The 26,044-nt window shown below is 31.1% G+C and overlaps 2 protein-coding genes across 2 annotated transcripts; both read right to left on the reverse strand.

Moving 5' to 3' along the window:
• Window positions 1-442: 442 nt before the first annotated feature.
• LOC134685368 (F-box DNA helicase 1-like) lies at window positions 443-19,799 on the reverse strand. The gene is made up of 14 exons (XM_063545074.1): window positions 19,706-19,799; window positions 18,540-18,618; window positions 17,539-17,628; window positions 16,855-17,077; window positions 16,366-16,531; window positions 11,794-11,930; window positions 10,326-10,425; window positions 8,086-8,210; window positions 6,810-6,885; window positions 5,602-5,790; window positions 4,451-4,591; window positions 3,606-3,712; window positions 2,463-2,588; window positions 443-1,811 (listed from the first exon to the last, which is right to left on the reverse strand). Exons 1-14 carry the CDS (start codon window positions 19,779-19,781, stop codon window positions 1,632-1,634), a joined length of 1,815 nt encoding a protein of 604 aa, XP_063401144.1. The 5' UTR covers window positions 19,782-19,799; the 3' UTR covers window positions 443-1,631.
• Window positions 19,800-20,086: 287 nt separating this feature from the next.
• LOC134694819 (F-box DNA helicase 1-like) lies at window positions 20,087-25,814 on the reverse strand. Its single transcript, XM_063555921.1, has 6 exons — window positions 25,526-25,814; window positions 24,185-24,294; window positions 21,529-21,652; window positions 20,981-21,174; window positions 20,402-20,560; window positions 20,087-20,102 (listed from the first exon to the last, which is right to left on the reverse strand). The coding sequence occupies exons 1-6, from the start codon at window positions 25,724-25,726 to the stop codon at window positions 20,087-20,089; spliced, it is 804 nt and encodes a 267-aa protein (XP_063411991.1). The 5' UTR covers window positions 25,727-25,814.
• Window positions 25,815-26,044: the final 230 nt, after the last annotated feature.

Below are 26,044 nucleotides of genomic sequence, written 5' to 3' on the forward strand. Positions count from 1 at the left end.
GACAATCATTACATGTATAAATATTCCTTAGAATGTTACAGGGTGTCATTTTGTGAAAAAATTAAAGAAATCAAGTGACCTAAATCCTAATCAATGTGGACATCTTATTAATGGGCACACTACGTTTGCGCGCATTTGGGGATTAAAATGTTTTACATTTGCGCGCATTCATTTTACAGGTAATCCCAGGTAAAAATATAAATAAAAATCATATTGAATTATAAATGACTATACTTTTTGGTATTTTCATAATCGATATGACTATCAATTATTATTTTGAAAAAAGTTTATTGATTCAAATTATATATTGTTCATATTGAATTCTAAAACCAAGTATAAACTCCGTTTAGGTCAAGTTACAATGAATGAGCTATGTCACAGATTTTCTTAAAATTTTGCATACACCTTTGACTTGTTGAATTGTATTTGAAAATCGAAATTAATAAATAAATAAGTATTCATGATTACCTGTATTTTCCCTTAAAAAATACTGATTGAATTCTTTCAAAATATGTGCCTTAGGACTTAAACTAACAAAAGGGGTACTGATACTTGTAAATAATTGAACAATTTAATAAATCAATAAGTATTATAACCTGTATTTTACCTGAGTTTACCTCAGTTTACCTATCAAAAAAATGCGTGCAAATGTAATCAAAAGCTGCATGCAAACGTAATTATTTTTGTGCGCAAATGTAATGGTAATGCGTGCAAACGTAATGCACCGCGTAATAGTCTAAACAATTTAAAGGTTCCATCATAAAAGTATGATGGGTAACCCTTGTACCCACTATACAGATGGACAAATGGATATTTATTAAACTAATACCCCTGATTTTCATCATGATGAATAAAACAACAAAATACATAATAATATGAATGAAAATTTGGACTAGAAAATATATGAATGAAAACTTGGACTAGATAATACATTTGTACAGTACTTGAATAAAAACTTGGACTTATGTAATAATCATAACACAATATGTTAAGCACCATGTTAACCACTTCTTCATACACCTTTGTATAGTTACTGTAACTCGCTTAACAAAAAAACAACATAAAACATTTTCACTAAAATAATGCTACAAATGTGTGGTTCTATTCTGGTATACCCCATTAACTATTTTATCAGACTTGAGAACTTCAGGAAGTGTTAAAAAAATTACTTAAACAAGTATCTTTTTGGAGAAAATAAAAATAACTTGTACAAGTAGCACTCCTGACTGTACTGTAAGAATGTAAATGTTTATGTGGTTATATTTTCTGTGTGTCAGATTTTGTATTTGACAATAAACACAAATTTAATTTAAAATTGCTTTGCCTAAATATGGATATAAGATCCAACAAACAAACAAGGCATGCTTGAATAAATTAACTTCATATATTCTAATGAGTAGAACAATCACACCAGTAGAAAATAAATCAGTGAATGCTGCTTAAAATCCACTTTACATGTTATGAATAAATACACAAGCTGTACACATTGGATCAGAACCACAACTTACCGATAGTTGCTTTAATGAACAAGATGGGAACACAAAATTTATGAAAAACTGTTTTATTTCATATCTTTTTCCTAAATTCTAAACCAACATATAATTTGTGTATATTGTATTGGATAAAAATACTTAATCAGTAGAGTCACTATCACTCTCTTCATTTTCACTGATATCCTCCTGCTGCTCCTCATTGTCATTTATGTCCTTTATGCCATCTCCCAACAATCCATATAACTGGCTCAGTTCTTTCCTCATATTGGTAATTGTTTGTGGCGACATTAATCCCCCCGGAAATATTTTGGTTTCACTCTTAAAGAAAAAAAAAACCAGATTGGGAGATTGTCAATAAAACAAATTTAAACCAATCAAATTAATTTATTCTGATGCATTTTTGTCGAGCCAGGATCTTCTATAGATTTCCTCATGATAAAAATATTTACTTTAAAAACAGACTGGTTTTAGGTAAACACAAGAACTATTTCATATTAAATATAGATACAGTACAAAGTTCTGGCTTGTCTAGTAATGCAAATAAACCAGTTTCTATTTCAAGTTCATTTTTCTTTCAAATAATAATTTTAAAATTAAGGGTAAAATACATCCAGTGTACAGTTTAACAGCACATATAACCTGCTATAAGAGATTCAACCATTAACATGGTTAATAGTTAAATAGTAACCTGTTTCAAGGGAATGTGACAGTTTCAGGGGAGATAACTATTAAAAAACAATAATGAAATTTCAAGGTCCCATTGGTGCAAGTTTTGTTTATGACACCAAAAATATTGGAATTTTACCCCAGGATTTCAAATCTTTAAAAATTAATAACTTGACAAAATTACAAATTTAAAGAATTTACAAAGGAATATTTTGATGTTTTGAAAAGAAAATCCCCAAAAGACTTGCAACTAAATTGTCTCCCTTTAAGAAAGTTATATACGGTATCTACAATATGACTTACCAGTTTGACTACTTTTTTCTGTATGGTTAGTGCATAGGGTTTGAATTCTTGCTGTGACTCTCTACACTTCATGATGATACCTTGTTCCTGGAGTTGGTGACTATGGACTGGGTGTTCAAATCTTTCCTACAAACAAAAACATTTTGGAAGTACAATAGTTGTATCAAGTTTTGTACTTAATAGATATTTATGATTGTTTGTGTTGCATGTAATTTCAGTGTGTTATTTGAAAACCAAAACAAACCATTTAGTGTTGAAAAGAAATGGATTTAAAAACAATTTCTGCCTTATTGGTTGGAAAATGGCAAAATTTTTCATTTGTCCTTTGCAGTGGCCAAAGTTATAGCGGCATGTATCATATTTATGGTCACTGCATAGGGCAAAATATTGGTGAATTAGTGCCTGGGAAGTCAACAATTCAATATTGGTACATTTAATAAGATTTTGATAAAAAAAAAAAAAAGAAGGATTTTCTTTTAAAAGAAGGTTGACGTTCATCTGTTTCATAGTAAAACCTAGCCACGTTTTTTTTTATAAATTTTCATTTGACTTAAATCTGTTAAGCTAGTGAATTACTTTTCAAACTCATTCTGTTAAGAGTGTAGATTTAGTTTAGTTTAAACATATTTATTAATAGTGGATTTTGAAACAAGTTTTGCAACTTATATTAATCCCTTTCCACTTTGTAGGTGCAAGTACTGCCTTGTAGTGGCAATAGCCTGCTCTTTGTAAAAATTCTAGGGTGTCTTTAACGTGCAAGAGATATGGCTCTCTCTTGACACAGGTCAGCTGTTTATCGTCCCTTTCGATGGACTATCATCGTTTCCTCATAGCCATTCTCACAAATGGTGTAAACGAAGGGTCGAAAATTCAGTCCCAGAAATTTTCATCCCAGCACTTAAATTGAACCAGGAACCTTTGTGTTAGTAGTCCAATGCACTAACCACTACACCATGACTCTCTCTTAAATGTAGATTTGGAAAGCATGACAAAACTTATCAGCTCTTACCATGGATATGAACACAGAGGATTTTTTTTCAGAAGAAGAATAAAATATTGACTTTTGAGAAGTTTAGAAGGAAAATTACAAGAAGTGTAATGATAAAATGCTGTGAAATTTTACCAAGGAATTTTTAAACTTACGCCACATAATTCCAAAATAATTTTCAATATAGGCGACATGAGTAAGGCATGTTTAGCTCTGGTAACTGCTACATACAAGAGATTTCCTTCGTCCATATTTACATAATCTGCAAACGGTAAACTATATTTGTGATTCTATATCAACTTTTTCATTGATTACATATTGGTGACTTAACAATATATAGTTAAATTTCATTTGCATTTAGGAGAATTTGGTTCAAAATTGCCCCTGAAACATAATGTTTAAAATTTCTCCAGTGTGCAGAATGAAAGTTTGATTTAAGAATCTTAAGCAGATCATGAAATCATGTCCTTTTTATTATGTTTCACACAAATATGCTAATAAATAAAGCATCAAAAATAAAAATCATATAGTTGTATTTTCTTAGCTCATTACATAATATCAGTGAGAATCAAATTTCATAGTGACTGACAATTAGTTAATCACTTTGTTGATGTGATTCATAAGTGTTTCTGATTTTTTTTATATAGAGTTGACTGTTGGTTTTCCTGTTTGAATGGTTTTACACTTATTATTTTTGGCGTCCTTTAAAGCTTGCTGTTTGTTGTAAGCCAAGTATTAGTTTTGAAGATCATACTTTGACCTATAACGGTTTACTTTTACAAATTGTGACTTGGATGGAGACTTGTCACATTGTCACTTATACCACATCTTCTTATATCTATCAACCATATTTATATCAAACATTGTTTAAATCTGACATAAACTTTTTTTACCTCTGCACATTTAAAACAAGTAAGATTTTCCTAAAATCTACGAGACTAAAATCCATCTTTACTATCATTAAATAGAAAATTCATAAATCATTAAATCATGTACATACCTGGACACAATGGTAGCTGAGCTATTTGAGGTTTATTCCCATAATACCTCTTTAGGATGGGTTCAACACCATAATCATCTGTTACTTTAACTGTACTAAATTCTAACCCCTTAGCTTTGTGAGCAGTTGACAATACAAAATCTGAAAAAGTCACAGCATATAATTCAATAAGCATCAGATTAAACCTTACAAAAGATAACACTTAGCAAAAAACTTTACCTATGTGTGCCCTGACTTTTGTCATAAATATGCATACTATTCTCAATTTTATACTACATGTAATAGTTTGTCAAACAAGTTAAGTTCATTCTCCAAATTTCCAAGTTTATCCATTGAAAAACAGGGGAATAATAAAATCAAGTGACACAAAAAATGAGCATTCCATTCTCTAAGTATATGACCACACATCTTAGTAAGATACAATCTCACATAATGCATCCTAAAACCACTTCTCTGCACACATTTCAGTCAATTTTCAGTAACTTTGACCTTTACCTTACACAGAATAACTTCAAAATCTATAGTGAACTCCTCTCATAATATGTGACCAGATATACAAGCAAGTTTGCAATCCCATACATTGTTTTTAATTAGGGATCTGGAAATCTCTTTATTGCACCAATTTCAGTCACTTTCTAGTATGACCTTGACCTTTGACCTCAAAATCAATTTGGTTTCTACTTCTTTTTATATGTGACCATACATTTAAGGAAGATTGCAATCAAATATAAAGAAATTAAGATAGCACAAGAAAACAAAAGTGACTGGCGGCTGAAGGGTAAAAAACTGTTAAATCCATGCTTTTTTTAATAAAAAATAAATCAAATATGATATATTTTGTTAATGTAACCTGGTATGTTATAATGTTAATTTCCACCATACATGCCTTCTTGGGATCTGTCACACATGTAATAAATTGAGCAATGAGGGGCCCTGATCCAGAAATCCCAGGCCTAAAATATCATAATCCCAAGGTCTCGAATTTAAATGAATGTAAATCCCTACATCATGAAATTCGAAAAAAGAATTCCCTGATCTCGAAATGGTCAATCCTGAAATCCCGAGCTTAAAAATCCCAATCCAATATTCCTGATAAAGGACTTATCCCCCTTTACAATCTGGGATATTATATTTATAAATTAACACCATACCTGCATCCTTAAGATCTGTCACACATTTACTAAGTATTTTGTTGATGTATACAGGTGTGTCAGTGCTGTAAGTTTTTACATTCTTTATCTTCCCCAATAGTTCACAGTCTAGGGTATTATTTGCATACCTCTCAAAATCAAACATGGTTTTAAATTTACTTATCAGTCTGTCCTCAATAACTCTGTGCTCTGAAATGGTATCTAAAGTTTTATATAGTCATTCTCATAATTCAGGAATATGTGTCTGTATTTACAAAATTACAACTTTTTGGAAATATTTAGTCTTGAGGATACATGTTTAAACCTGCCACATTTATGTGTCTGTCCAAAGTTAGGAACCTCTGGTTTTGTTAGTCTTGTATATTTTTTAAATATTTGGTTCATTTATATGTTTTGGAGTTTAGTTCAATGTCCATTTAAGAATGAAAAAAGTTCAGTTCTATATAAAGATCAACACAAACGCCTTTAAAAACATAGAACATAATAGAAAATTCTAAACTTACGGTTTAATTATATTTAAAAAATAAAATCAGATTTAGGTGGTTGCTATGCACATTTATCTTAAAAAATCTTGATGCAGTTGTTCCTCCTTAAAAGAAAGGTGTTATATAGACATGATAAGGGAACTAAGTTTCTTGATACAATTAAGTCTTGTTTCCAGTCTATTTGTTAAGTTTAAACATATTTATTTATAGTGCATTGGGAAACAAGTTTTTCAACATATATTATTCCTTTTCCATTTTGCGGGTGTGAGTGCTGCCTTGTAGCGGCATTAGCCTGCATTTTTTCAAAATCTGCAAGGGTGTCTTTTAAGTGCAAGATATATGGCTCTCTCTTAACCTGGGTCAGCTATTTATGGTCCCCTTCTTACGGACTATCACCGTCTATTTGTTTTTCTGTTTTATTCAGTAAATAGTAGAATGTTGCAAGTGATTTGTTTTAAATGTGAATTTTCTTTTTGTATAAGATACTGACACGTTACATTAATTATAAAATACTAGCTAATCAAAGAATTCAAATAAAGAAAAATATTCAATGAGTGACCAAACAACGCATTAATTCAGGAACGCACATAGCGAGTAAGTTAATTATCAGTGTTTGGTCACAAAAAATGTATGAAACTTTATCCTTTTAAAGCATTCACAATTTGTTTTTTATGAGACGTTATCGTCAACCTCATAACAAGACCTACTGTTTATTTCACTTACCTTTTATTCTCTGTTGATATGACATTGTTAATGTATATATATCCTGTATTCTGTCAAATCCAAATCCATCAGCTCCCTACAAGTAATAAATTAACAGATTATTGGAATGTAAGTAATAAGTCATTCCATATATCTTAATTTCTTTAAAATGTTCCACTTTAAATTTTAGTTTCTTACACCATGAATTTTTATCCTAATGAAACATTGGTTTTTTTTCTCAGTATACTTTTTACTGCCTGAATTTAAAAAAAATATATTTAAGGTATGACTGTAATATTTTTTCTGTCTATGAAGAAATAATATCAAAAATATTTGCACACTTAATAACAAGCGTCAGGCCCGTAGCCAGGAATTTCCAAAGGGGGGTTCGTTGGACTCACAAACTCGACTTTAACAGTCACAATTCGAACAGAACGTTGACATGGCTACGGGTATGAGCGTAGAGGGTTAATCTAAAGTGTCACTGCATTCTTTATTTTATTTCAAATAGACAGAGAAAAAAAATCGGTCATTTCTTATAGTTTAGTTCTAAATTCCATTTTAAACCGTATTAAACCATGAAAAAACATTGATGATGTCGAGGTCACATGACAAAATTATGTCTATGAGCTGATAAACAAAACAACACCAGCCAATCAGAATATGTGTTGCATCCATATTTAAATTATAAAAAAAGAACTCAACAATAATAAATGTTACAAAATGTTTTGAAGACTTACAATTCATAGTATAACTAATAGATTCCAAAATTATCACATTTTCTGGTCATGATTTATAAATTCATTTTAGCTGGTGTTTGGCCAAATAGGGAACATCAAATGTAGATTTGACACTTCTATACAATTCAAAAACAAGAATTGTCTCGACTGTTTTATTTATGATTGAATTCATGTTGAAATTCTGTAATATGAAGGTATTTCACTACAAGTTTCACATTAACTTAAGGATGTTCTTAGGTGAAATTAAAAATTGATAATTTTATTCAGTATAGCATTTAAGTTTAGGAACAAAATATTAAGCTAAAAATATTGATAGGTTATAGAGCTCCTTTTCAAGATATTCAATCTTTTTAAAATAGTGTGAAAAGACTAACTCTGGAAGTGAAGTGTTACCTGATAATTTCATTGATATTATTTGGTTCTCAATGGATTATTGTCTTACTAACAATCATACTACACCTTCCTTGGTGAATAATAATCTTTGACTGAAAATATTAGTCTCTTTTACTTGAAAATATTATCTTATAATTTACATCAACAAATATTTCATAATTTACCCCAACAAATCCTACTTTGATGTCATCATCATTCATGCGACATATCTTGACAGCTTCATCAAAAACAGTGGCATTTGTTCTACAGATAATGGCCACTTGACCTACTGTGTTTCCTGTTACTTCACCTGAATGAAAAAAATACATGTTTTACTGTGAGCTCCTTCTAACTCATGATACCCCTGCAATAAGAATTTTGTTAGCTCTTTGATGATTAATTGAATCTAAAAATGCATCATACATTATACAAGGCTCACATGAAGCTTGATACCAAATATCAGAAAGATCTTATTTGTAGTTTCCAAGAAAAAAAAATATGACGAAAATTTCATGAGATGTAAGGACAGACAGGGTTAAAACAGCTTAGCAATGCATCAAATATATACTCTGGAATCATCTTGTATAATAGAGACAGTTTATTTACCTAATATTCTCAGAACTATCTGTACAATCAAAGTGCCCAAAAGCACTGAATGGTAAAGATTGCTTCAATCTATCAGTGGGAAGTAAAATTAAATATTGCATTGGTTGTTATTGATTTAACAGCTATTCTAGATAAAGGAAGATATCCTCAATCTTTAAATATGAGGTTAACACAGGGCTTCCAAAATTTTTCTGAGCCAGCCGGACATTTTATATCTGATTCGAATTTTAATCCCTAAGACTACCTAAGTCACATAAGGAAATTATGGTAATCAGATGGCCATAATCCAATGATTGACATTAGATTAAAAACGATATTAAACTTTACTTTGATATGAATTTGATGTTCTGACATAAACTGTTGAAATTGGCATTGCATCATTCAAAGTGTGCACATCAGCTTGCTCATATCTGCATTAGACTCTTTATTTGTGCAAAATGACGTTGTTTAGAACTTCGTTTTAGTTTTTAAAGTCACATTTTGCAAAACCGGATGTTGACTTGACAATGGTAAAACATGGACCATAAACAGATACGTAAAATCTGTGTACGTTAACATAGCACGACTGAGCAGAGAAGCTCTTTCCACATTATTTCTTCAACAAAATACTTGAAATGAACATTAGATACAGGTATCAATGATAGTTTTCCCACCTGTGCACATGCGCACACACTTTCTTGTTCATACAACGTAGTTCTGACAATTTTTCAAGTAAAACCTTTTTAAATGTTTTATCAAATCAAGTTTATAAATGTATTTATTATAAATTTGATCATGTGGACTAAATCAATTAGATACAAACGGCTGAAATATACGAAAAAAATTGTGAATTGACCGATTAATTTATACGATGTCCAGTACTGAAAATAGTTTACCTGTCACCTGAACAGGTAGTTTTCAGCTGTCCAACAACTAATTAGCCTTGATTAAAATTAGAAAGTATTTAAGAAGGGGTTGTTTTAATAGTAATTAATCATCATGTCACTTTTATGGCGGGAAATGTATGGCTGTTAAAGGCATAAGGTTGAGTCAAAAAGATCGTGAATTTATATGTTAAAATGACCGAAAAAGCCTTTGAAACTAAAAAGTAGATGACCGTTTCATGCTTTGCCCAGCCGGACTTTTACCGGACATTATACAAATGAACGGAATATATGACCGTTTTGGAAGCCTTGGGTTAACAATGACATAATTTATATTTTTAGAACAGATATTAGATTCCTGCACCTTGCAAAAGTTATGTAATTTTCTTGACAAGTGAAACATCATATTGTGCCCTAATCATGTTGAATATCTGAGCATATATTACTTCGATAAATTTCTTGAAATGTTCATGGATGGTATGTATAAAATTGAGAAAGGAATGTGTCAAAGCGACAACAACCCGACCATAGAGCAGACAACAGCCGAAGGCCACCAATGGGTCAGTTATGAATGTCAGCAATAGAATGTAATGATCAGTGCACTATATTTTGTGTATCAAAAAAGGAAGTGATCAGCCTTGGAACATTTCGATATTAAGTCAGTCCCATAAGGTTATGATTGCATTTCATGCAATCTTTACATAAAAATTATAAAAGAGCATGGTTCAATTGTACACATAGGTTTGCACTCTAATGGACAATAAACAACTGTTTTCATTCATTGTGCCAATGTTAATATTCACTTATGTTAAGTAAGAAAAGCTGTTATCACCTTCCTAATGTCTGGTTAGAAGTTTTGAAATATATATCATACATTAAGATTTAAAAGACTGTTATTTTCACTCTCTAATAGTTCTTTGAAGAGGCCATGTCAATAAGTAATGCACAAAACTTACACTTTTTTCCATTTCCAACAATTGTTTTCTTTTTCTCTCTTTTCAATGTTTCCAAACAGCACATGGCTACCTGTGCAATTTCTGGTCCAAATCTAAAAGACTAATTGAAAAAAAGGTATTAAATTGACAAGTGTGACAGGATTAAAACAAACTGAATTTAAATAAATGTTTTGACAATCAGAATTTTCAAATAAACATTTGAAAATAACTCATCATGACCTGTAAGATGAGTATTCTTTAAAAAGTACCAAATTCTTTATTCAAATTAAAAGTCTTCCTATTTTTCTGACAATAAATTACCTTTCAATTTGTTAAAAGTTAAAATCATCCCAAACGCCAAGTGTGTGCTTCGCCGTTAATCTTAAGTTAACAAAGTGCCTGAAAACTTGAATTTCTTAGTCTGTAAATGAACTATATTAAAGAGATAACTGTATTGTATTTGAAGCTTGAAGGACATCCATCGGTAGTTTTACTGTCGCAAATTTAGTTTACCTGGCGACGCGTAGCAGAGCAAAAAAAGTTCATAATTAAAATGTTAATCATTATTTCAGTGTAAAACCTTCATTAAAGAAAATTCTGCGAAAAGATGTTATCTTCTTTGGTCCCTACACTAGGTGACGTCATAGGTATGCCTCCGGCGTCAAACATAAACACCGGGCGTTTTCTGGCTTTTGTGTCGCTTCAGAATGTAATAAAATTTGATAAAAAGAAGTTTTGTAGGTGCAACATGTGAGTTTTTTTACTTATTATTATAGAAATAACATGTCAATACATTCAGCAATTCAAAATGTCGGCTTCCTTAGCTACAGACAAAGAGATAGAGAATTTTACGCTAACTGTCATCCAATCAGAACCATTGATACAAAATAATTGGATTAGAATTAAGAGATAACTGTATTGTATTTGAAGATTTAAGGACGTCCATTTAGTTTACCTGGTGAAGCGGAGCGGAGACAGGTAAACGGGTATTTGCGACAGTAAAACTACCGATGGACGTCCGAAAAGCTTCAAATACAATAAAGTTATCTCTATTCTAATGCAAAACAAATTCATAATTAAATTTCAATCATTATTTCAGTGTACAATCTTCATTAAAGAAAATACCGCGAAAAGATGTTATCTTCTTTGGTCCCTATACTAGGTGACGTCATAGATATGCTTACGGCGTTAAACATAAACACCAGGCGTTTTCAGGCTTTTCTGCCGCTTCAGAATGTAATAAAATTTGATAAAAAGAATATTATTAAGCAACAAGTGAGTTTTTTGTTTATTATTGTAGAAATAACATGTCAATACAAAACGTTATTCAAAATGTCAGCTGCCTTAATTACAGACAAGGAGATAGAGAATTTTACGCTTGCTGTCATCCAATCAGAACAATTGTTACAAAATAATTGCATTAAAATTTTCAATTCTTCACTTTAATGATTTGTTTCTAGTATAAGGAAATCTTGCTAATTTTCCTTACTTGAGTGAGGTAGAAGACATTAGTTGCTGTTACTCGTCCCATGGCATTAACTGCTCCCCTGAAGGCATAAATCTGTTGATGTGGATCTCCTACTAATATCTTAGCTTGTGGTTGACTCAAAAGTATATCAGCAAGAGCTACAAAAATAACATATCATAAACAGAATATATTTTGTGACAACAAAAACGTACAAATAATTCCAAAATCGAACATGATATTCTAACAATTTTTCTAATGATTGTTCCATGCAACAAAATATGCCAGTCAGCACATATCTTTTAACCTATAGTTCTAAGTAAATTGGAAACAATCAATAGTTACTGATAGTTATAATCTTGAAATAATCATTAAAGGGAAAATTCACGATTTTTTACTTATGGTTTAAATATGTTCATTATGACATAATATATATATTCACAAAGTTTTATCGCTATATGTGCAGTAATAAAGGAGAAATTCAATATTTAATGAAAAAATATTAACTACTTCCTGTAGGTCGTGACGTTTTCTCCTGGTTTTTGCATGCCGGGATTTAAAAAACAATCATTAAAAGTCTTGGTTTTTAATCATATTTTAACGTAATCGTAAGCGCGCCGATGACTTATGCTTTATCTAATAACCATCCGATAATAAGAAGATAAAACGCACATACGTTCAATTGTACATATTCATGAGATAAATTTTCTATGTTAAACGTATATATTCGAATTATTTTTGTAGACAACACAAAAAGTTATAAATTGATTTTTAATTAATGTATTTTCGGACTGATAAGGTGAACAAAGTAAAGTACAATAATCTGTAAAGACAATATGTTGGTGTACTCTTATTGACCTTTTACTATCTCTGCTATGACTTGGTTGTGTATTCACGGTTCTGTGGCAATACTCGTAGATGGCTTGTTGAAAGGTAAATTGTTATTTGCACTTCGGTATTTAACCACGCCTCTCGGGCACACCTTGCCAGGTGTGACTGTCTATTCGGATCAGTGAATTATAAGACAAGGGGAGCATACAATACACATATTTAAAATATATATTCAAGTTGGTGACAAATAAAAATTGATCGCCGTGGAATTATTTAATTATGTTTGGTGCTATTATTTATTTGAATTCAAATAAGTTAATTTACTAAGAAATACACAATTTTTGGTTAAAGACGGGAAACTTAATTCATATGTCCGATTGAAATGATTTACACCTTTTGTCCTTGATTGATGTCTAATAAAAAGGAGAACTTAGAAATTATAAATAGCTTTACCAAAGTATTTTTATTTGTCTTTATTAGGCAAATAAATGAATGAGAACACTTAGATTTAGACTTTTTAAAAGCCACGTACAAATTAATAACTGGAACTCACTGAAGATAACTCTACCGAAGCGGAATATAATATGAACGAATAAAGAAAAAATACTTTTGTACTTGAGAAGTCTTAAAACATTGACAGCAAATTTAAGGTCTTCTTGGAATGGAATCGAAAAATTACGAATAGATATTCTTTATCAAGTGTGAAAAACGTCAACCAAATTTAATCATAATCGGGGACGTCCTTATTAAAGTAGTCCTTGTCTCACAACGTATAATACTTAATAACTATTTGACCAAAGATGTTTAAAAACAAAAGACAACGAATTTAATGTCATCTTTCCCTATTTTTGAATGTAATTATAAGTCTGTTCAACTGGCAAGAATACCCCTAAAGCGGACAAATATCTGACAAGCAGTTTATTCTTTAAATTTGCTGTCATTGAATATCAAGAAAGAAAATAAATCCCGAAAATGATTTGAAACTTTAATACTCAATAGCTTTCCTAGAAAGTATTCACATCCCTCGGGGATTATTAGTGTACGTCCAGTTGCATATGTCGGAACAGTTGTGGTGATGACGAATTTCTTTCTTTATTCGAGAACAATCTAATTGATAAATAAATCTGTGATTTTACTATGTTCATAACTTCGATGAACCAAAGCAAGTTATAGATCGACCTGTATTTAAATCAAATTGGTCCTCTTCTTCTTCTTCTTCTTTTGGTATACAATAGTCTATCGAATTGGATGATTACATACTGTTGGTATATGTGGACTAGTCTATTTACAAAACTTTTAACCCAATTTGCACAAAATGTATGTTTCTTTCTTATGTTCAATGTATACATGTATTATAGTATATATTTTAAATTGCGCTGTAGTTCCGTAACTTTCTATCCGGGCGTATAAACGAATCGTCGACAAGTGCGCACATTTTTTTAATCAACATTTCTGGAATGATCCAACTATGTCCTTTACTATTGACAACGAGTAAATATTACATTGTCCCAGAGACATATAATACAATTATATGTCTCTGATTTTCCCCAAATTAACCCTTGGAAAAAATACGTATATTTGTATATCTTCAATTTTTTTGTTTTGTTTTTTTGGTATCATTTTTTTTTTTTTATAAATAATATTCTTTACACCAGAAATTTTATTTATAAACAAGCGTATGAGTTAAGCAATGACTAGTATATTATATCACTTTCGGACACGCAAGACAGAGATGTATATTATACATGCACCTGCTAGTTCAAAATGGAAAGTTATAAGTTATCGGCCGTGTACACTGATCAATACCTACAGAAGTGAAATGATGCATGAACTTGCAGGCCCGACAGGAAATCGCTTGAATACCTGGTCGTGTCACCTTACACCCCTCACAATACCTTTGGGAGTAATACCTTAAGCCATGCGGGTGATCAGTGGAGCGAAGATCCTAATTTATTTGAATAAAGTATATTACTTTAAAGAATTATGAACGAATTAGATTTTCGAAAACAATTTTCACGGAACTCTTATTTCTGATTTGAACTATGACTTTTTAACTAATTCCAATATCAACAGTTTAAAAATAACAGACTATATGGTTTTTAAAAATATAAGAACATTTTCCGATTCAAGTTGGTTAGTCAGATAAAACAACCGTACGATTGACAAGATATCGACACGTAATTACGACAACATCGGTTACTGTAGTTTTGTTTCTTTATGGTTTATAGACATATCGTGATTTTTATTTGAACAAGATAACAAAATGGCGGAACGCAAAGAACTGATACTCAAAATTTAAAATCGATGGTGATCTCTTATCTAGCGGAATAAAACTTTAATATTTATAAATTTGAGCATTTTTATACAGAATGGACATAATATGAATTTTTGATTTTTTTGCGAAGTTTCCCTTTAAAGCCAAACATTACATTTCCTGAGACAATAGAAGTTATTATTAAGCTTTCAAAGCTATAAAATTATTACCTTATTTAAATCTTGTTTCCTAACAGAATGCTTTTATAATAAATTTATGTGGACATACTGTTTAGATCAATGTAATTTTCACAGTATAACTCTCAAGCATATTGAATAAACTTACTTCTAACAATTATCATCATAACTAATCCCTATAACATATACAATATATAAAGCACAAACAACTTAAAGCATTGACATACACAAAGGGTAAGCTTGCAAGAAAAAATTGGAAGTTAAGGGTATATAATAAAGTGCCATCTAAGTAATTCTAATGTTTGGGTTTTTTTTCTGATGTAAAAAGTTTTCTCCTGTATATTATCTTTCTAATTATAATTTTATACAGAATCAAGGTCAAGTTTGTACAAATTCCATCTTGGGTGAGCTTCATGGAAAGACATGACTACCAAATCTCAGTGGTTGCAAATAATCTTGTGGTAATTATAGACAACATTTGAGAAAGCTCAGATGATCTGATCTGTAATTCATGGGAAAGTTGCAATGGGAATTTCATTGGACAAACACAAATCATAAATATGAAATTTTGCATCAGATATTATCTCTTAATGAAATAAAAACGCATAACATGCAAAAATTAATATTTGTGTAGTCATGACCATGTGACTTTTAACAACAGCTAGTGAGATGATTTCTACATTGTGTAAGAAATTAAGCAGCACCATAGCAGATATTGTTTTTTGTGTTAAAATAACTTATATATTCTAAGGTGCCAACAATATACTGAAACCGACTATGCAAGATCCTCATGGGCAGTCTCAAGGTTGTCAAAACCATCCTCATGATTATACTGAACTGATATAGACAGTTACAAACAAAAGCACTTTACAGCATGTTAAGGAAGACTATGTCAGCTACATAATAGAAAGCAATATTTTAAGAATTCCCATGTTTGAATACAGATGATGATGAGGGTTTATATATAAAAGCATGAACACATGAAACATATAGAAGATAACTGACCTCTTCTTGCAAAATTCAAACTCTGAAAATAATTGGTGTCAGTAAAAAAATGTTTTTAAACTTGATACTGTGTGAATTTGGATTGTGATCAAATTTTTACCATAATATAAGTTTCTGACACAAAATAAATGTGGTAAAAGATCTTAAAAATTTGAAATGGTTTGAAATATTTGTATTAATTTCAATTGAAGATTTCTTGCTATTGTGCAATTGGATATTTCTTGCTATCGTGCAATACCTTTAAATAAGACTATCTTATTAATATCATATTATTTTGCTATAAGCAGTAGGGTCTTTTACAAGTTTTACCTGGAGACATGTCTTGTGCCTCATCAATTAAAATACAGTCATAGCCCCATAACGTTGGCCTGGACAACTGATACACCTTTAAGTAGCCATCATGTGACATTGTAACACTTCTATCATTCAAATTCATCATCTTGGTCCAAAGTATCTTAGCATCTTTGGCATAGATCTGAAATACATAAAACAAGGCTTTGATTGATTTTCACAATGTTTGTTTGTTTTTTTCTTACTGTTTTGGTATAAATTCTTGTATTAAATCATAACATGCAAGGACTTTAATAGCTTAGTGTAGATTTAATTATTCTGTCCATTATTACTGGAAAAAAAATATTGATCTGTTATAGTTTCAAAATTAAAACCAAAACCTTTCAAATTTGCAAATCGCATCAGGGGCAATAACTCCAAAATTTCACAGAAGATAGATCAATTTTACTGCTTTCAGATTTGCTACAGCTTATATCTATTAATCAAAGAACAAAGCATATACTGTACCTCTTTTTTGTCTGAATCTATATATGTCAACTGACCATTTTCACCCATCCTTTCATTTGGTACATGTGCTGTTGTAATACAGGGGTCAGCTGAGGCTATAAACGTTTTCACAGTATCAATGACAAACTTAGCTCTAGTATATATGTTATCTCCCTTTCTGGGAGGAAGAGCCTGCGTTACACCATACACTTTAAGGTCATTCAATTTTCCAGCATTTTTATATCTGTAAAAGATCAAATATTAGTTTATAGCAAGACACCTCATCAAACAATAATATATTTTTTGTGAAACATCATATTATCCTCATACACAACTTTCTACTATAAATAGTATAGACTTTTACTTCTATGTAGAGGCATTTTTCATCTTTTTTTAAAATTTATATCCTAGTTAAAAACTTTCCATATTGTATACACTGATTAAAAAACTAGGCCATTGTCCATAAATTTAATATTTCTAAGGGAAATAACTCTTTAAAAAAAAAGTTAATTGTCTGCCAATTCAGAGATAATGCTGATATTAAATAATAGTACAAGTTTTATAAAAATCTGGCAGGAATTGTACTCATGAGAGCGCTAACAAGACCGGACAGACAGACAGTCATTATTTCCATGGACCCTGCAAAGAGTTACGCAGGTGACAAAAAGTATTCAATTTTAAGATCTATCCTAATCATAATTGTACCTTATGCCACTAACACCATAAGCCAAAGAATGGCCTGTTCTACACTCCACATTGCTAGGAAACTGTGTCTTGGCATACTCACTTACAGACCTGTAAAATTATAAACCATTAGACATGATTATAGAGTCTTCTTCAAGATCAAGTGGTTAACAAGACACTTCCAAAGCTTGCAATGTTTAAATAGCATCTATTATGTCCAGTGTCTATAAACTGATTAAAGGTAATAAAATTCATAGTATTTTCAACCATTTGAAACTAAAATATTCAATAAAATACCTTTTTGAACATTATCAACAAAGAAGCAATTGAGGGGGTGTTTGGTACTTTCTCCAACTTATCTTGGACTTTCCTAATATCACAGCTAAAAATAATCTTGCATCAGTTTTGTCACCTGAAGTCTTTTTTCTAAGCCCCAAAAGTGCAACAATATATGTGCAACAGTCATGCCTACCTTTTTCATAATTTTCAACAACTCTATGTAAAAGGTTGCTAAATTTCCAAAATGAATCATTTAAAAGGTATACATTATGTTCTCATAAAAATCTATTCTATAACAAATGTGATTTCAATTTCTCTAACAAATGCAGAATGAAATAAATCATGGTGACTGTTTAGATGTGATAACTTATTAAACCACGTCAAACTTGTCAATTGTTTTTAAGGCTTTTTCATGTCCTGAATTGTTTCACATTTAAAATTTTTGTTAAGCGGACAACTAATAAGAATGGAGAAAGCTGTATTATAATTATAGCTTGGTCTATGTTAAGATAATTTCTTACTGTTACACATGTCTGCCTCCCTAACAATGCTACGCATCACTCTTTCAACTTAACTTACTTACTCCAGGCCAAGCTTCAAACACAATACAGTTATGTTCTTTTTAGCAGATCACCAAATATTGTTAATATCTTGATAGTGTTTAATCTCATAATACTAACTTGAAAAAAATCTATCCAACCACTTTTTTTTTAAGTGGAGATTTTTTAAGACTACTGACTTACTTATTATAGACAACCATCAGAAATCTTATGTTTGGTCTCATCTTGGTATATGTGACTAGTGTAGATGTTTTACCAGTACCTGTGAAGTAAATATAGTTTATACATAAAAACAAAAATAATGTGGTCTTCGAGAATTTGAAATATTAAAACATGAAAATGAGTCCTAGATCAATTGAATTGTTCTGAAAGTAAAATATGACCAAAAGACATCTCTATAGGCTGTGAATGGATTGTCTAGCTTTTTTGTTTTTTGAAATAAATAAACTTCTATGCAAAAACATCAGCTTTTACATACAGATATCTAACGCGAGGGTACACAAAATTCACCTATCTAGACATTTTGTTCCACCTTAGTTTAAGTAAGAAACATTTTTTTGGTGTATTTTGTAGATATAACCTTATCTGGGGCAACATGCGCAATTGTTTCTCCATAGGCCGTAATGGTAACGTTTTCTTCTGTTGCTCAGCCCATATCGTAAACTTGTATATGTATGATGGCTTGTTTCGAAGCTGAGACATTTTTACATTTGTGGTTAAATTTTTCGGGGTACGAAGTGTGATTCATTTTTCCGTAATTTAGCAAACCCCGAGTATCCTTTTGCGATGTGGCTCCTCATGGTAAAAAATCCCATTTTTAACACAATAAGTTCTTTGAAATTTTAATACTTTGAACACATTTAATAGCTCCATGGTTTTTACACATTTATTTTGTGTTCCCTTACTTTCTAAATTAACACTTATGGTTCAGCTCAGTCATTTTGTTTATCATAGAAATGTGTCAAATATCACTACACAGAGATTTTTTGTTTACACATGACTTTTGTGTTCCTCATTTCAAGGCGCATTAGGGGTATTGTCCCATCTACTATACATGCTATATAGTTCCAGAAATTAAATTTTGAATTTATACTGAATTACAGAAAAAGAGTAGGTTGAACTGTCCTCCAAACAATCCAAGATTTGCACTTAAAGCTACACATGTGTTTAGTTAAATCAAGTAGCTGATATTATGTTATTGTGTTTCAGTTTAAACAATATAGATAGCACAATTCCCTTCATTAATATGTATATCGATTTCCATGAAATAAAAATCAAGTTTAAAGTACTAGTTAAACAAATGTAAAATTTTGACTTGATTGCATTTTATTTTTGTATATCATAATTACCTGCAAAAGCTACAATCTTGATGATGTCACCTGTTTGTACATCATATTTCACAATTCTGGTTTGTTCATGGGTCATTTGTTTACTATTGTCTGAAATGCTAAATTTGGTAAAATAAAAGAGTGATTAGAAGACTAGCATGTACAAATCAAGATAAATATATGTGTAGAGACAAAGTGGTGGTCATTCAAATTTGCTATTTCAAAATCATTAATTTGTCTGCTAATGTGTTATTCCATTTAGAATCTTTGAACATACACAAATTACTGCTGGGAAACAAAAGGTAGTGCCATTTTCCTATCTGTTAAGGACCATAACAGGAATAACTCCTAAATGGCAACATTATTTCAACGAAATTACATCAAGTGTCATTTTCCAATCTATCAAGGACCATTACTTCTGAATGATAAAAGAGAAAAGCAATATCAAACTTGATATCCATTTTTTTCATCAGTAACAACATATTTCAAATTGAGAAACATTTGTTAAACAGTACAAAAGTAATTGCATGTAATTCCTGCATGCCATGCCAAACTTCATCATTTTCATATCTGTATTTTTCCTTTTGGTTAAAAATTTCATGACATTTAGAGAGAAATCTATCTCATCAGTGCATAGCTGAATTGCTGTATTCTCAGTCCACTTTTTTTTTTTCTCTTTCCATTAGTTAATAGAGTATGATTTAAACATAATAATACCTTTTTTGTGCAAAATTTTCTTGTTCAGCTTTATTGTTGTTTGTAGTTTCAAATTCTCCCATGATGGCTGGAGATGAATTTTCAACTTTCAATTCATCCTGCCTGACTGGCCTTGAGTTTTCGTACAAGTACAAGGCATAAAATAATCTATAATGAAGCCTGGAAAATAAGTATTTCATCTTTAACCGGTATATCTAAATTAAATTACAAAGTATTTATCTTGATTCCCCTATGCAAAAATTTATTTTAAATGATATACCGTAAATTACTAGGACTACTAGGACTTTTGTATTCTTATGTAATAGTGGTTCACATTTAATTTAATAGTGAGGAAAATTACACTTTCCTGGGAACTTGATACCATTGTTTTAAAAATTTCTTCAAACAATTTTAAAGAGAAATGCATTTTCTTAAACAAATTTATTCATGATGCATTTTAACCAAACAAAATCCGTGAAAAAATAAAGTCTAACAATGATGACAATAAATATGAATTCTCAAGTTGAAATGGAAATGACCGTTTCAAAAATTAAAAAAAAAGTGTTACAATTATTGAATGAAAGAAATTTAAAAACCAACCCATTCCACACATCATCACTTTTCACAGTCTTGAAGGCGTACAGGAATGTAGCAATACAGTAGAGACATTCCAGTAGCTCTATAGAGGTACAATGAGACGTAGGTATCAGTAGACACTGGATTATCTCCTGGATGTCATACACTGTCTGTGATATAATTACTAGGACTGTGATACAGCACCAAGGGTTGGGCTCCTGAAAGATAAATAGTACTTTAATTAGTAAATGTATTACAATATTGTTTTGTGTCTTTATTTTATCTTATAGTTTCATGTGACACTGAAATTGATTATGATCAGGGTTGAATTATAAGATCAATTTTCTAATTATTGAGAATAAAAGTACTTGTGATCACTGACGGATACAGATTGCTTACATTTTTCATTGCAAAATGGATTTTATTGCCCAAAAAGTTTTTATCATAAGAATGATAGGCAACCATTAAGTAAGTCTGAATTATATGAAAATTTTGATGAATTCCTGTATAAGATGGAATGCTGATCTACATTTCATTACATTCAAAATTATTGCATTGAAAAATGCATGTACCTCATTCAATAAACAGTCAGTGACTCTTTCTTCCATCAGTGCTTTTGCCCAGTTATATTTGTTGTGCCTCTCTAAACACTGAATCATATTTCCTGCTGTAATTGGTTTAAATTCTTTCATGTATCTACAAAACACAAAAGGTACCTATAAACAAGAATGTGTACAAAGTACACGGATGCCCAACTTGCACTATAGTTTTCTATGTTCAATGTACTATGAAATTGGAGTCAAAACTCAAATTTTGCATTAAATATTAAAAAGATCTCATCATAGGGAAAACAGGTAATAAGTTTCAAGTTGATTAGACTTCAACTTCATCAATAAAGGGCTGCGCTTTAGCACAAGATACGCCCGTTGCTCTTTTAACTTGTCTTTTATGCTTTAAATGTAATGTCTCAAAATTGGAAAATCCCCCCTTTTTTAAGCATAAAAATTCATAACACGGAAATGTAAAATCTGAAATTTATAAAAATTGAAAGAGAGCTTACATCAATAGATATAAACAATTCACCAAAGTTTCATGGACATTGGTGAAAGCCTTTTTGAGTTATTGTCCGAAGTGTTAAAAATCCCCCTTTTTGTCGAGCCTTCAACTTTAGTCGAAAAAGCGAGACTAAGCGATCCTACATTCCATCGTCGTCGGCGTCGTCAACAAATATTCACTCTGTGGTTAAAGTTTTTGAAATTTTAATAACTTTCTTAAACTATACTGGATTTCTACCAAACTTGGACAGAAGCTTGTTTATGATCATAAGATAGTATCCAGAAGTAAATTTTGTAAAAATAAAATTCCATTTTTTCAATATTTTACTTGAAAATGGACTTAGTTTTTCTGCGGGGAAACATTACATTCACTCTGTGGTTAAAGTTTTTAAAATTTTAATAACTTTCTTAAACTATACTGGATTTCTACCAAACTTGGACAGAAGCTTGTTTATGCTCACAAGATAGTATCCAGAAGTAAATTTTGTAAAAAATTAATCCATTTTTTCCATATTTTACATTTGAATAGACTTAGTTTTTCTGCGGGGAAACATTACATTCACTCTGTGGTTAAAGTTTTTAAAATTTTGATAACTTTCTTAAAACTATCCTGGGTTTGTACCAAAATTGGACAGAAGCTTATTTATGATCATAAGATAATATCCAGAAGTAAATTTTGTAAAACAATAAATCCATTTTTTCCATATTTTACATTTGAAGTGACTTAGTTTTTCTTCCAGTTAATATTACATACCTGTAAAGTCTGCAGTTAAATTTTTTAAAGCATTTATTAGATTCATAAACTATGCTGGATTTTTACCAAACTTGGACAGAAGATTCTTACAATCAAAAGATTGTATCAAGAGGAATGTTTTTATTGATTTTTTCCTCATTTTTGTTGAGCCTGCCATTCACAGCAAAAGTAGGCGAGACACTGGGTTCCGCGGAACCCTTACAAATTTTTTTATGAATAATGCCCCATAAATCCAAAACTTAAAATCTGAGATTTATAAAAATTGAAAGGGTGCTTACATCAATAGATATAAACAATTCACCAAGGTTTCATGGACATTGGTAAAAGCCTTTTTGAGTTATTGTCTGAAGTGTGGACGACGGACGGACAGACGGACAACGGTATACCATAATACGTCCCGTCTAAAAGACGACGGGTGTATAGAAACTGCATGTACCATGATAAAAAACTTTAACCTGAACAGTGACAGATGGAGGAACAGATGAACAAACATACAGACAAACGAGAGAAAGAACCAACAAACAGATGAACCAACAGACGCACAGACTGAAAACCATAAATGGGCAAAAAATAATCTAAATTCTGTAATATATGCAACAGAAAAAAATCTGTGTTATTGCCAACTGAATTATTGCCTTCAATCCTGTCATGTCAATACTGTTTTTGTTGTGATATCTTTCTTGATGTAAACATCCATGAAAAAGACCTCTGAATATTGATTTCATCTTAAAACAGTATAAGACAAACTGATGTTTTAGGAAGGGACATACTTTTGGGCTAAAATGCTAAAGAGCCTGCAGAAAATATGCTCCTAATTTCATTCATATGTATATGTCTAAAGTCCGCTAGAATGCAACCAAATCAATCAACCAGGCTTTTTGTATGTATGTATAAATAAATGCATGTCATTAAACTGAAGTTTCTTAACATATCATGAACATATATATATGAAATGAATATTTACAACAAACAGACAAAGTCACTTTTAATCAATGTCAACACAAACAAAAATCCCACCTGATAAGCTTGACAAGGTAATCAGCAGGGCTACCCATCTCATTCAGAAATATCACTGGGTTAATCAACATACATGTAGTATGTATCAACACAAACAAAATCTCACCTAATAAGCTTGACAAGGTAATCAGCAGGGCTACCCATCTCATTCAGAAATATCACTGGGTTAATCAACATAGTATGTATCAATAAAAAATCCCACCTAATAAGCTTGACAAGGTAGTCAGCAGGGCTACCCATCTCATTCAGAAATATCACTGGGTTAATCAACATAGTGTGTATCAATACAAACAAAATCCCACCTAATAAGCTTGACAAGGTAGTCAGCAGGGCTACCCATCTCATTCAGAAATATCACTGGGTTAATCAACATAGTATGTATCAATACACACAAAATCTCACCTAATAAGCTTGACAAGGTAATCAGCAGGGCTACCCATATCAATCAGAAATATCACTGGGTTTATCAACATCCTCTTTAGTCTGTGATACTTCTTCTTCCAGGGAACAAACTGAAAACAGTCAGCAAAGTTATTTTAAACTTATTTCTTGTAGCATTATAAATACTTTATCATACTTATTTCAGAAATATATTTCACAAAACTGTTACTTCAAAACTTATAAATGGGTCTTTGGTATTAATCCTGTTCCTTTTTAAAATTTACAATACATTTTAAAATCTTATAAATATGTTTAACTCTGACTGTCAACCGTGCAAAGGCTGTATAGCCAGTCAAGGTCGGTAAAAACTTCCATCATCTGACAATTCTGTCAAATTCTTTATGTGTCTGTCCAAAGTCACGAGCCTAGTGTCCAATATTTGTTATTGCATGCATGTTTGCTGTCTGTCATATCAAATTTACCTTTATTTTATGATACATGTCAAATTGAGGATGGAAATACAAAATGTAGGGATAGTGTCAAAGAGACAACAACCCGACCAAAGACCAGAAAACAGCTGAAAGCCCTCCAATGGGTCTTCAACCTAGTGAGAAATTCCTGCACCCAGAGGCGTGCTTCAGCTGGCCTCTAAACAATAAACTGTTTCACTGAGCGCAGCTGGATATGCCCGCAGAGGTCCAACCCTAATAATTGGGGCAAAAATGGACACAATATTCAAGCTTGACACAAGTCTGGATTTGGATTGTAATTAAATATTTGACATCTTATATGTTTCTGAAATAAATGTAGTCAAAAAACTTAAATTATTTGTATGAATTGAATTTATATTCAATTAAAAATTTCTTGTAGTTGTGCAAAGCACTGTGCACAATACTTAGTAAATCTGTTGTCAGACTATCAGCAAAATTAATAAAATGTCATATGAAAAATTTATGAAAATAAAAAGGGAGCTTAATTACATCAAAACACAAATTCACAAAACAATTCACCAAAATTTCATAGAATTGCCGACTACATTTTTGAGTAATTATCTGAAAAGTGGAAAATCACCCCTTTTTTTTAATGAATAAAACCCCATATAAACTCAAAAATGTAAATTGTAAAATTTTAAAAATTCTAAAGGGAGCTTACATCAATAGATATAATCAATTCACTAAAGTTTCATCAGAACTACATGTAGTACTGCTGAAAGATTACTTTGCTCTATCACTATCAGGCTAATTTCAAAGGCTGTTTCTCCGTTCTCTGCTGTCTTAGCTCGCTTTACAGTGTCTAGTACAACTATATAAAGTCATAAAGCCAATACAACGTGTTTGATGTTGTGTCCAGAAATTTACTTACCCTCTCTGACGAAATAATTCTGTTAAATCTCTTGCAAACTCTGTTGCATATGCTGTTTAGGGATTCAACTGGAAGCTGGGCAAAGATGATTTCAAGTAATTCATCATCTGGAAGTCTGTCAAAATATACGGTGTTACCATTTGCAATATCTGGATGTGTGAGGCCATTTTCAACTTTGGTTCGTTTTGGAGATACATTCATAGTGCTCAGTACTCCTTAGAATAATCAACAGTCTCAGAAAAAAAAAAACGTTCGACGTCCACTCTAAAAATAAACTATATACCTGTCCGGCCTCCGTTAAATACTTGGTATCTCATGTCATATGACTTATTACCACAAATACAGAATAAACCAACAACGTACTTTTTAATAATCCAAAAAACAGATCGGAGGTAGAACGTATAATTTCCGGAATACGATATTAAACTATATTAAAACGGCTGGCTGGACATGTATCAGTCTGCGATATTTTGGGGAGTATTATTTTATTTTTAAATAAATTATTTCTTGTTAATTTAG

The sequence above is a fragment of the Mytilus trossulus genome, chromosome 1 (assembly GCF_036588685.1).
Source record: "Mytilus trossulus isolate FHL-02 chromosome 1, PNRI_Mtr1.1.1.hap1, whole genome shotgun sequence".
Lineage (NCBI taxonomy): Eukaryota > Metazoa > Mollusca > Bivalvia > Mytilida > Mytilidae > Mytilus > Mytilus trossulus.